At 39.2% G+C, this 12,778-nt stretch overlaps 1 protein-coding gene across 2 annotated transcripts in view; it reads left to right on the top strand.

Moving 5' to 3' along the window:
* Nucleotides 1–12,778, top strand: part of hip1rb (huntingtin interacting protein 1 related b) — a 112,691-nt gene that overhangs the window by 70,554 nt on the left and 29,359 nt on the right. For both annotated transcript variants that reach the window (XM_058774995.1, XM_058774996.1), the window contains exons 19-23: nt 174–321; nt 452–538; nt 650–757; nt 1,809–1,945; nt 11,703–11,813. In XM_058774995.1, coding sequence (XP_058630978.1) covers nt 174–321; nt 452–538; nt 650–757; nt 1,809–1,945; nt 11,703–11,813 — 591 coding nt within the window. The remainder of the gene's footprint in view (nt 1–173; nt 322–451; nt 539–649; nt 758–1,808; nt 1,946–11,702; nt 11,814–12,778) is intronic.

Genomic DNA, 12,778 nt, shown 5'->3' with positions numbered 1-12,778 from the left:
TTGGATATGACATTTTATCCACATGCATATTGCGGTATTACTGTTAACGTTAATTTGAATGAAAATAGATTTTTGGAATTCCTGAAAAATGGCATCCCTATTTTGGGTCTACTGTAGCATTATACCCATGTACTAGCATTGTGATCAGGTAGCTTTGTTCAATGTGTTTGTAGTTAAGTCATGAAGAGCAGCTGCAGCAGAAGTTGCTGGATGAGCAGTTTGCACTGCTGCAGGCGACAGTCACCGAGGCTGAGAACATCATTCAGGATGCTGTTGCTACACTAGATGACCCCCTGCACATCAGCTGTTCCAGCTCCCCAGGTAGTGCCACTCATCAAAATAAAACTTTATTTAACAATTGTTTACATGTTATTAACTGAATGGTCTGATTTTAGTTAAATATCAGCTTGATGGTCTGATTTGAGTTAAATATCAACTTGACTGTCACTAGATTACCTCATTAACCGAGCAGAGGCTACGCTCAACTCCATTGATAAGGTGCAAGTGGGCCACTCTGAATATGTGAAGAGTATGAGGGGTATGTTCTGTCTCTTCCTCCCTCTTTCGTTCAGCAATTTGTTTTTGTGTATGTTTGCATTGTCTTTTTATGCTTGCATGTTATTTCTAGTTTCCTTTGTTTTTGGTTCAGATGCTGGGAGTCTTGTTAGGGCTCTTACTAAGTTTTCGCATCTTACTGCTGACACAATAATCAGTGGAAGTGCAACGGCAAACATGGCCCCTACTGACGACGCTGACCGTAAGAGCACACACTTTTACACAAAATTACACTTTGTTGAAAACACTTGCATATGCACAAACCCACAGCTCTGTTGCCATAGACTATGGATAGTGTTTTGTTATGTGTGTATTATGTGGTGGTGGGGGGGTGAATCTCACAAAACCTGTTAAGAACATGTTCAGGTGACATTTTACTCCAAAGTGAAAAGAAATATATATATATATATATATATATATATATATATATATATATATATATATATATATATTATTATTTTTATTTTTATTATTTTTATTTTACTTTATTTTATTTGATAAAAGAATATAATTAATATTAATTATTTAATATATTAAATAAAATAATAGCAATTTTTAACATTAAGAGGACCTTTAATACTTTTTGCAGCATGGCATTATTTCATGACGATTAAGCTCTTAAACTCATTACTGTATTGCGGACATTACATAATTCTCATTGTTTGTAAAGCAAAAATGATAAATTTCATTTAAATTGTACATTATTTTATTAGGGCCTTGCTGATACAATCACATAAATATTTTAAGGTATTTTTTTCACAATATTACATTATATCAGTATTTGAATTAATTTATATGTTCATTTATATAATTTCCTACACATTTGCCATCAGTATGGATTTAATTATGTTTTTGTAAGGCATGAAGATGTACTGAATCATGCTGGATGTATAATTTGTGAGGTAGTTTGCCTTTTTATTTTAATTATTTGGAAAGAAGTGTAGACTTGAAAGTATGGTTGAAAGAGGTGGAGTGGGTCAGGACATGAGGTCAAGTGCAGAACTGGTTCGCAATGACAGCTTCTATGTGTCAACAACAGCTCCTATGTGTCATAAGCATGTGCACAACAGTTCTGACAAGCTTAATTTTCTTTATGATGTGTATGTGTATGTGTGTGTTTTTTTTTTTTTTTATCTTTCTTTTGGGGTTAAATGTGAACCTGAACATATTTTCATGAAATTTCCTCTTATAGAACTTCCAAGGTGTATATTTGTGTCAACATACTGTATGTGTATATGCATGTCTATCTATAGGTTTGACAGAGCACTGTAAGAGTTGTGCCACCCAGAGCCTGCAGTATCTTAGGAATCTTAAATCAAAAGCGTCTCTAAAGGGGGCTGATCCTACATCGATTCAAGCAGTGGTGCAGAAGATTCTTAGAATAGGACAGGTGAGAAATTGCAAGCAGACACACAAGCTCCATTCCAAAACTTAGTAAGCTGTTTTGCTGTCTACTGTCTATATAGGCATCTACTTTAGGCTGCATTTTGTTGCTGTTTTGCTTAGGGTTGTAACGATATCAAAATCTCACGATATGATAATATTGCGATAAGAAGTCCACGATACGATATTTATTGTGCTTATTAAAAAAAAAAGACTGTCCCACTTTATATCAGGTGGCCTTAATTACTATGTACTTACATTTAAATTAATCATTTGGTACAATGCACTTATTGTGTACATACATGTTCTTACATTGTACTTATATTGTTTATAATACCTTTATGTAATTACATCTGTAATTAATTTCTGCAATTGCATTTATAATTACACTGTTGACCCATCCCTTACACCTAAACCCACCCTTAAACCTACCCATACCACTTAACCTGTCCCTAACCTTACCCATATCCCACCTTAATAGCAGCAAAAGTGTTTTGAAATACAATATGAATACAATAAGTACATTGTACTTATTTTAGTACATAGTAGTTAAGGCCACCTAATATAAAGTGTGACCAAAAATACAAATGAAGAATTGGAAAAAAAAAATGAAAATGTTGTACATTTTAAAGTTCAATTCTTCTATTTAATGCACTTTGAGATATCAAAATTAAGAGCTCCAACCCATGTTATTAACTAAGAAAACTTGAGTCAGAAAAAAAGTCAGTGAATTGATTTGTACCTGAACTCAACCCTCCTTTTATTTGTGATATACTGTCTTAGTCTAAATTACATTCACACTGGAGTTTTAGAAAGCAAAATAAATTAGAATATAATAATAACAATAATTACAACAATGACAGTAATAGCTGTATATTGTAAAACAATTGCACTGTAAATTACAATACTTCTTTCCTAGCTTCTACACTTGAAAGAGATATTTTGAAATTGGACTGCAGTAACGTTAGCCATTTAAACTGCTAGCTGTCAGAAATTCATACTGCACTTTTAACACTGCAAAAAATGCTTTTCTTACTTATATTTTTAATCTGGTTTCCAGCCAAAATATCTAAAAATTCTTAAATCAAGACGGATTTTCTAGAGAAGTAAAAATTATTGTCTTGTTTTCAGAAAAAACATGTCAAAATTAAGTGAGTTTTGCTTGAAACAAGCTAAATAATCTGCCAATGGGGTAAAAAATTTAATCTTATATCAAACAGAAAACAAGATTATATTTCTTACCCCTTTGGCAGATTATTTTGCTTGTTTTAAGCAAAAACTCACTTAATTTTAACATGTTTTTTCTGAAAACAAGACAATTATTTTTACTTCTCTAGAAAATCCTTCTTGATTTAAGAATTGTTTTTTGATATTTTGGCTGGAAACAAGACTAAAAATATAAGTAAGAAGAGCACTTTTTGCAGTGAAGCTATTATTTTGACAGAAACGGCAGTAGAGCTTTTATTTTGAAGGAAAACTCCAGCTTCATTGCTTAAAAACACATCTCACTATAAATCTAGTGAAATGCTTTAATCACCTGCAGCAAAAATAAAGTCTAATTGGTGGCTGTTGTGTTCTCAAACGCTCGTTAAACTCACAGCACATGCAATAAACGAGTTCACTATATTCACTGTGAACGGAGCCGTTCTGAGGCGCGGAAAACATTGGATTACGAGCTTAATCACCTAAACCAGGGCTGCCCAACCTTGTTCCTGGAGATCTACCATCCTGCAAAGTTCAACCCCAACCCTGATCAAACACACCTGAACTGGCTAATTAATCTCTTAAGCAGCACTTAATAATTACAGACAGCTGTGTTGGAGCAGGGCTGGAACTGAAGTCTGCAGGATGGTAGATCTCCAGGAACAGGGTTGGGCAGCCCTGACCTAAACAATGTGTGCGCTTCGTTTTAAAACACGCAGCAAGAATACACTTGATAAAGGGATTAAGCCATATTGTGCTTTCGGTTTTAGTTCGTTTGACAGATACTGTGCCAAAGCATAATGGTCCAAAACACAACTTTAAATACCTTTTATGTAAGAATAAGAAGTTTAAATATATTTTAAAAACTACACTTTTTGCCCGGAAGACCTATCGTTTCATTATCGTCATGTGATCCCGGTAATATCAAGACCGTTTTGCTATCGCGATATCACAATATTGATAATATCGTTACATCCCTAGTTTTGCTTTGTCACTGGCTCTTCTGATTGAGAAAAAGAAATGGTAACACTTTATAATAACTACACGCTATGAATCATTAGGTAAGCATTAGTAAATAGTCAGTTCATCCTTTATAAAGCATTGTTCAAACATTAATAGTCATTAGTAAGCAGTTTATAAATACAGCTATAAATGCCTTGTTCTTGATTTAGAAGCACATCTATTACAAAGGAGATTTAAAGGCTCAGTTATTTTCCTAACAGAAAAAAAATAAACAAACACAACACAGAAGGATACAGAACTCAGAAATATTTATTTCAAGATGCAAAAAAATTTAACTGTACAACTGTACACTTTTTTTTATCAAGTGTACAGTTGTACGGTTTCATTTTTTGCATCTTGAAAAAATATTTCTGTGTTCTGTATCCCTCTGTGTTGTGTTTAACTGTTCTGTTTGGAAGATGAATGAGCCTTTAAATCTCCTTTGTAAATGCTTTACAAGGTATAAATAGTCCTCACTTTAGATGAGCTCACAAAAACAGATGGCTGGCCAACTACTAAATGTTTTATAACTACCTGACTTAATCATGAATTACAGCAGGAATATGTGTTAATAAAGCATTTATTAACACACTGAGCAACTATTATCATGTGTCTACATAATAAAATGTATATACTGTATGTACTGTATGTACATTTAAATAGTTTATTAATCATTTCCTGACACTTTCTAAATGATGTTATGAACCACTGACAACTCCTAAATAACTGGTTTGTAAATAACGTAATTTAGAAATGATAAATTAATCATTAATAAAGTATGAAAATACAATTATTAAACATTATAGATATGCTCAAGAACAAAACATGTATAGCTGTATTTGTAAACTGCTTACTAATGCCTATTAATGTTGGAACAATGCTTTATAAAGGATGAATTGACTATTTACTAATGCTTAACTAATGATTCATAGTGTGCAGTTATTATAAAGTGTTACCAAAGAAATAAACCATTTCAGAGTACATACATTTTAAGTGTTATTTGCTGTGCAATACAAGCACACAACGCAGGACAAATTAAATGAAATAGTCTTTAATAATAAATCCACACAGAATAACAGAAAGAATCCAGGAGCAGGGGGTAGCAAAACACAATGATAGTGAAATATCATCAACGCAGTAACCAGCAAGGAACAGAACAGGGAGTACTTATACAAAAGCAAGAGAGGGACTAATGACTTAATTAATGAACACAGGTGAACAGAATGAACTAATCAAGACAACAGGGGAAACTAGGTCAAAGGAACAAAACAGGACAGGAGAACAGAAACACAAATAAAAGTCCATGAGCATTACATTACAGTTCTCCTGGGAGGCGTGTCCTCATGCCGCATAGAGTCCTATGGGGGTGGGGTTATAAAGGAGAGTGAGGAACTAGAGAGGGACAGAAGCAAAAACAGTTCCAAATAATAAGTCCATGGGGGAGTGGAGGATGGGAGGAGCCAGGACGAGGCCAGGAGCAGGAGGAGCCAGATGTTGGTCGAGAGACCAGCCAGGACGAGGCCCCAGGGCAGAGTCAAGGGAGGGAGGAGCCATGGTGGAAAGATGGCAGACGACACCATGGGGATGAGTGATGGATGCAGAGCCATTGGAGGTGGAGACCCAGGTGGAGCAGAGCAGGCGGAGAGCCAGGGTGACAACTGAGACGGGGACCCGGAAGACCATGGCGGGGACCAGACTGAGGACGAAGGCGGAGCTGGAGGGAAGGAGGAGCCTGACATAGCCAGAGGGACAGAGTGAGGAGGAGAAGCCAGAGGAGTCCTGAGGAGGCGGATAGTCAACAACTGACCAAGGTGGAGCCGGAATGACGAAGGAAACAGTCTATTAAATCATCTAAGTTTACATATGTAACCATGGTTCCTTAAGAAGGGAACAAGACACTGCGTCCTCTAGAGGTCGCTATGGGGACACCTTCGGCGTGACCGGTGTGTGAAGCATACATCTAAACACGACAATAACATTGGCCGGCGACAGCCTATGATGCCATTACCAGCACAATCAAAGTATAAAAGGGCATTGGAAGAACGCATCATCCGTTTCTTCATCTGAAGCTCGTGTCCTAAGCATGGCGAGGCATCTAGAGGACGCAGTGTCTCGTTCCCTTCTCAGGGAACCATGGTTACATACTTAACCTAAGATGTTCCCTTCCGAGGGAACTTCGAACCGCATCCTCTAGAGGTCGCCATGGGGAACGGTATACCCACGCTGCCATGCTGAGGGGGGAGTGTATGCCATGCATCAAGGTGAGCACTAAGTGCCAACTCTACCAAAGCTATGGGAGTTGCCCCAAGGACACCCTGACGTCTGTCAGTGACATTATCCCCTACGGCCAAAGGCCTGAGCTGCATACCCCAAAGAACTTGCCTGTTAAGGGCTGGGCTTGAGGAAGCCTGAACCCAGGGCAGAGCTCAAGGCTTGGAATCAGACACAAAGAGATTCCTTTAAGGGGATATGGCCAAGCATCTAAGACCATAATCTAGACCTTGGCCTGTCACCCAGGGGGCTACTATCAGCTCTGGGTTAGCTTGCTCAAAGGAACTGACTCGACAGATCCCTGGTAGCAACAAGGTATCACCATGATACATAAGTGGAGTGGGGCCCAAGGTGAAACCGGGGCCTGAACCAACTCAGAGAAAGGGTACCAGGCTGACAGCGCGTAACCCATACCATACAGGATTTTAGAAAAGTGCGCAAGGTGCCTAGCGTGCACACATACCACAATGTGGATTTCAGAAAGTGCATGGTAACACTTTCTATGAAGCCCATATTTATAATATATTATAAAGGTATTCTTAAGGCATTATAATGAATGCATAATGCATTATAAATAACTCTATAATATGTTGTATCATCTCATGAATATTCATAAGAACTGTTTTAAAGTATTATAATAGTGACTTATTTGTGGTTATAGCTTTTAAGAGTATGATGATTTATAACACACAATGGACACGATCCATCCACTTAAGTTACAATGGATTATATTTCTCATAGTTATAATGTATTATAAGTCTCATATCTTGCCACGTTACTTATGTTACTTTACTTAAAGCAGACAAAGACTACTTATAAGTAATAATAACAATATATATTTTTTCTCAAACAGCCATAAGATCAGATATCAGAACAGATGAATGTGTAATATGACACATTTACTTTGAATTATTATATATTTTTTTTATAATATCAGTTTGATTATTTTGATGGCACCCTTTAGACAGCTGTTGATAAGGAACTCTGCAACTACATGTCAACTAGCAGTCATGAGAGTATTAGTAGTGTGTCTGCTGAATATACTGTATGCTAACACTTTATTTTGATGGTTCCTCAACAGACATACTGAGTATAGGATACTTTCCAAGTATGTGAACATTCTACCTACCCTACCTAAGTCTACTAATACAGTTAGTTTTACATATATATACAGTATATAAACATTGCACTCGAGATGTAGTAAGGTACTGTGCAAATCTTAAATAAACAATGTCAAGCTATGATATAGCCCATTATAAATGAAGTAGATTTAATATGGTGTTCATTGTGTGTTATAAATACTCATACTCTTAAAAGTTATAACCACAAATATGTTTGTATTATAATTATGATTATTCATGAGATTTTATAACACATTATAAGTTTTTTTCTTTTTTTTTCTTAATGCCTTAAGAATACCCTTATATGTATTATAAATATGGGCTTCATAGAAAGTGTTACCAAGTGCACAGAAGCTCAGTGTGTGCACTTACCATAACATGGATTTCAGAACACTGTTACTTAAGGGGAGAGCCTAGCCTAGGAACTGCCTCGACAGGTCCTCGGTAGCAGATGCCCTGCTCAGAAGCATCATCAAGGATACATAAGTAGAGTGGGGCCCGAGGTGAAAAACCGGGGCCTGAGCCAAATCAGAGAAAAGGGTACAAGGCTGGCAGCGCGTAACCCATACCATACAGGATTTTAGAAAAGTGTGCAGAATGCTTAGCGTGCACACTTACCACAATGTGGGTTTTAGAAAGTGCACAGAAGCTCAGCATGTGCACTTACCATAACATGTATTCTAGAAAAACCGTTACTAAGGGTTCGCCGAGGCTGTTTCTTAGACAGGCCTAGAAACCCTATGTGACTATGGCATACTCAGGGAGCAGTTACTTAATTCAGCGGGAGTCCGCATACTCAGAGCGCATGTGGATTGAAAATGGTGTACCTCATAGAAAAAACTCTCCATATGAGGGGAGCATTGCCAACTCAACCATAATTGTTGAGTCACAGGACAGGCTCCGTAGCATTGTGCTCATACATAACTTGAAGGAGCGTAGCACCCAGCTCTCAAACAAAGAGTGGGACACAAATGCTCGACTTGCAATGTGCTCATAGATAACCCTCTAGAGTGAGGGGAGCACTACAAGCTTAATCATAAGAGCAGCATATCGGGGTCAGAAGGCAGCCCAAAAACCTGGCATGACTGCCAACTGGAGCTCTAGAGAGCAGAGGCCCAACTCTCAAAATAGGAGAGCAACTCAGACACTCGGTCTGGGAGCGGTGTGCTCATAGGTGACCCTCTAGGGTGAGGGGAGCACTGCTAAGCTCAACCAACAAAGAGAGAAGCCTAACAGGGAGGCAGAGAGAGGCCGAGAGACAACCTGAAGCTGCAGCTCAATGGAGCTCCAAGGAGCAGAGGACCCAATGATAGCAGACCTCAGATGCTCAATCGGGAGCGGCATGCTCAAAGGTAACCTTCTAAGGTGAGGGGAGCACTGCTAGGCTCGACCAAATAGGGGCAACTCATCAGGGAGGCAGCAAGCCAAACTACCTGATGTCGCTGCCACGGAGCTCAACCTTAGCAAAGAGAGAAGAACCCAGCTCAACCGAAGCAATCAATAACCCAGGGGCAAAGTACCTAGCTCTCAAGTCAAGAGGAGGACTCACATGATCTGCCCAGGAGCGGCAAGCTCATAAAAGAACCTCCTGCAGTGAGGGGAACACTGCCATGTCCGGGGAGCAGATTGACTGCAATGGGACATCAGAAATGGGATCCAGCTTAGAAGGGATGCTTTACACATTCCAACAGGGAGCAACAGGGTCCCACCATTGAGGCAACTGGCCAAGGAGGCAACAAGGATGGGCCTATCAACTCGGTATGGTTGCATATGGAGTTCTCGGGAGCGGTGCTCTCAGCTCTCGAGCTGAGGCGGGCCCTCATAGCTCAAACTGGGAGCGATAGGCTCATAGCTAGCCCTCACAGTGAGGGGAGCACATCCTAGCTCAACCAGAAGGCAGCGCTGAGAGATGAGAGATCGTCAACTGTTACAATCGAACATAGTCTTATGCTCTCTATCTCGATAGAGAGCGTGGGTCCCATTTAACCAGATCCAAAAGAACCTGTAGAAACAACGGGACCAATAACCCATTCATGCATAAAGAGCTACCGCTCCTCAGAACCAAAGCACTGAGGAAGGGTTTCCGAAGAAACACATCTCTCTCATACCTCAGGGAAAGCAGTGTACTTAACCACAGAGGGGTGATTCACTGGTTCAACCATAAGGGCAGTGTCACAGGGAGGTCCAAGTGGGCCTAACCATCTATTAAAACTGCAGAGTGGAGTTAAGGAGTGAAGCCACTCGACGCCTCAGAGAGAGGAACTCTAACTCAGAAAATGTGCATGATGGTTGAGTGGATGACTCAAATCTCAGGAGGCCCCTTGGGGCGAGACATGAGTAGCACATCCTGGCCGGGGCAGCTTCTCGAAGCAAACACCGAGCAATACGTCAGGGAGCACATCACGAAGCATTACAATGCGAAAATGCTCAATCTGAATGGAGGAACCACGAGTCCTGAAGTTGCAGCGCTATACTGGGGACCTGATGACCAAGGAGGCTCCCGCAGAAGCCTAGCGACTTGGCTGCATTAACCCTATAAATCCGACGGGAGCGCCCACGCTCACGTTGCGTGTCTCTGTTTTACAACGAGGAATTCTCCAACTGCTCATCTGCTCCAGATTCCGTTTCTAGTGGGGTTTATTTTTGTTTATTTATGTTTCATGTATTTTTTTTTATTTTATTTTTTTTATACAAGAATAACTGAGATGGTCTTTATGTATTTATTTATTTATTTTTCAATCAACATTGCTCTCAAAAGCAAAATGTTATCTTTTTTACCCCACACTTCAAATGCACTCCATTCATCTGAGGCATGCCACATGCCCCTCTGCATTATTCTAGTCAGGAATTGTCACAAGTGTTATCACAGCCTTTCTGAATTTTTAATTCTGATAAATTACAGATTTTAGAGTAGTGTAACTGATTTATTTGACATTGTCTTTTTTAGTTGTTCAATCAACAATGGAAGCTCTTTTAACATGTCCATTAGTTCCTCATAATATAGTCCAGTGGCCAGTTGCAGCTCTCCCTCAGCGGCAGGAGTGTGGGCAGGCTTCCCTCCAAGCACTCAATCTCCATTAAAACTCCCTCGGGGATGGGCGATGTTGAAGGTTCGTGCACCTGGTCAGACAAATCTAGAGGCTCGGGCTCCAGGGCGATGAACGGCTCAGTCGTGGGTTTTTGTGCTGGCTCTCATGTTGCGACAGGCTTGGGCTCTCCATCTGCGGTGGGCTCTAGCATGTGCAGCGGGATGATGGTTGGCTGGTCTCTGGTTTGGAAGTGCGGCTGGAGATGTCCTCTTCAGCGGGGCAGATGGAGCAATACAGTCAATTTTTCTCCAGCACCTACTCCACGAAAGTGGCGAAGCTCCCTCGAGGACCACACCTGGACAGCTTAGCCTCTGTGGTGGTGTTAAGTCCCACATAATAAAACGTGCATAGACAGCTGTCCAGGTAATGCATCAGGTGAGCGAGGTCTAAGAAATCCCTTGTGTGGTCCTCAAGGGAGCGATCCTCCTGCTTGAGCAGGAGGAACTGGACAGTGGGGACCATGAAACAAAAAAGCAAAAGGAAACAAAAGGGAAAGTGCTGCTAAACTTATTGTTTTGGCCGGTTATTCTGTTACGTGCTGTGCAATATAAACGCACATCACAGGAGAAATCCAATTAAATAGTCTTTAATAATAAGTCCACACAGAATAGCAGAAAGAATCCAGGAGCAGGGAGTAGCACAACACAATGATAGCAAAACAACATCAGCTCAATAACCGGCAAGGAACAGAACACAACAGCGAGTATATATATAAAAGCAAGAGGGGGACTAATGACTTAATGAACACAGGTGAACAGAATAAACTAATCAAGACAACACTAGGAACTAGGAACACTGAGAAACTAGGTCAAAGGAACTAAACAATACAGGAGAACAGGAACAGAAAGAAACACAAATAAAAGTCCATGACCGTTACAATTAAGACATAAGATATATTATATACCATCTGAGGGCTGACAAATATTGGACATTTTTTGTAGCTCTACTGTACCATCTAACCTAATATGCAGTAATTTATATACGCATTTAATTTTTCATACAATTATCACAATTGTTTTTGTTTTTAAATTCTCTTTTTTCCTTCTTTATTTTGTATCATTTTTTTTTCCTTGTACAGGATCTGAAGCCAAAAGGCATAGATGTTGGTAAGGAAGAGCTGGGTGACATGGTGGATAAAGAGATGGCTGCTACCTCTGCTGCTATTGAGGAGGCTGTTAGGAGAATTGATGTGAGTAGAAAGGTTACAACATGATTTATTAGCTGTTTAAAACCTTTTTTATTGCAGCATATTGTGCAGATTTACTCATATTACATTGAAACTTCAAACTATAGACATATTCACAAATCTCTGCTGTACAGTCCAAGTAAAGTTTTGTCACTGGTCAAGTCTCTAGTCTTAAGGCCAAGTTGAGTCTTATGTTCCATTCTTTTGTCACAAGTTCAAGTTAACAATGAAATCCTTTTTGGTAAGAGTTTTCATTATATTGCAGAGTATTTTTTTATACTGTCACAAAATGTAAAGATTTTCTTGTTCATTAAGTCATGAAAGTATATGAGCCCTGAGGGATGCTAGATTTAAAATAGGTCAGTAGCTATTTAAATTATCCAAGTCTTAAGTTTTGCCTCTCAAGTACAGAGGCAACAGCAGTAATTGTTATGGCAGCTGGAACAATACCAGGACCAGGACCAGTTGTGCTAAACTCAAATGCTCAAAACAAGACTTAAACATGCCTGTAGGTAGGGGATCAAGCATGAAAGTGGTAGTTGTCATACCTGAAACCACTGTAACAAGTCAAGCAAAGTCAGGTTGCACAAAATTTAAAAATTAACTACCCCAAAAATTGGACAAACTGGAATAAGTAGTAGGAGAAGATTATGGATGGTATTAAAATTTTTCTAAAAACTCATTACACAGCTGAAAAGAGGCTGTCAACATAATATCATTATTAGCTTTGATCAGACCAGTAGTTTAAAAAAAAAAAGATGTCTGGGATTGTGTTGATGTTCCTGAATAAAACATGCAAAATAAGAAGATCTAACAGATTTAATTTAGCTATAAGGAGCTCCTTCTAAGCAAGATGGTGACTATTTAAGCCTGAAATACACCACTTTCTCACCATTTTTTGTCAATCGTCCTTCTTTAATTGAAGATTGTTGTTACACCAAGGAGCAGAATGGGTATACTTGATTTCA

The sequence above is a fragment of the Onychostoma macrolepis genome, chromosome 05, assembly GCF_012432095.1.
Source record: "Onychostoma macrolepis isolate SWU-2019 chromosome 05, ASM1243209v1, whole genome shotgun sequence".
In the NCBI taxonomy this organism is placed as follows: Eukaryota; Metazoa; Chordata; class Actinopteri; order Cypriniformes; family Cyprinidae; genus Onychostoma; species Onychostoma macrolepis.
The sequence above is the reverse complement of the archived record's forward strand: the minus strand, read 5'-3'. Positions and strand labels throughout refer to the sequence as shown.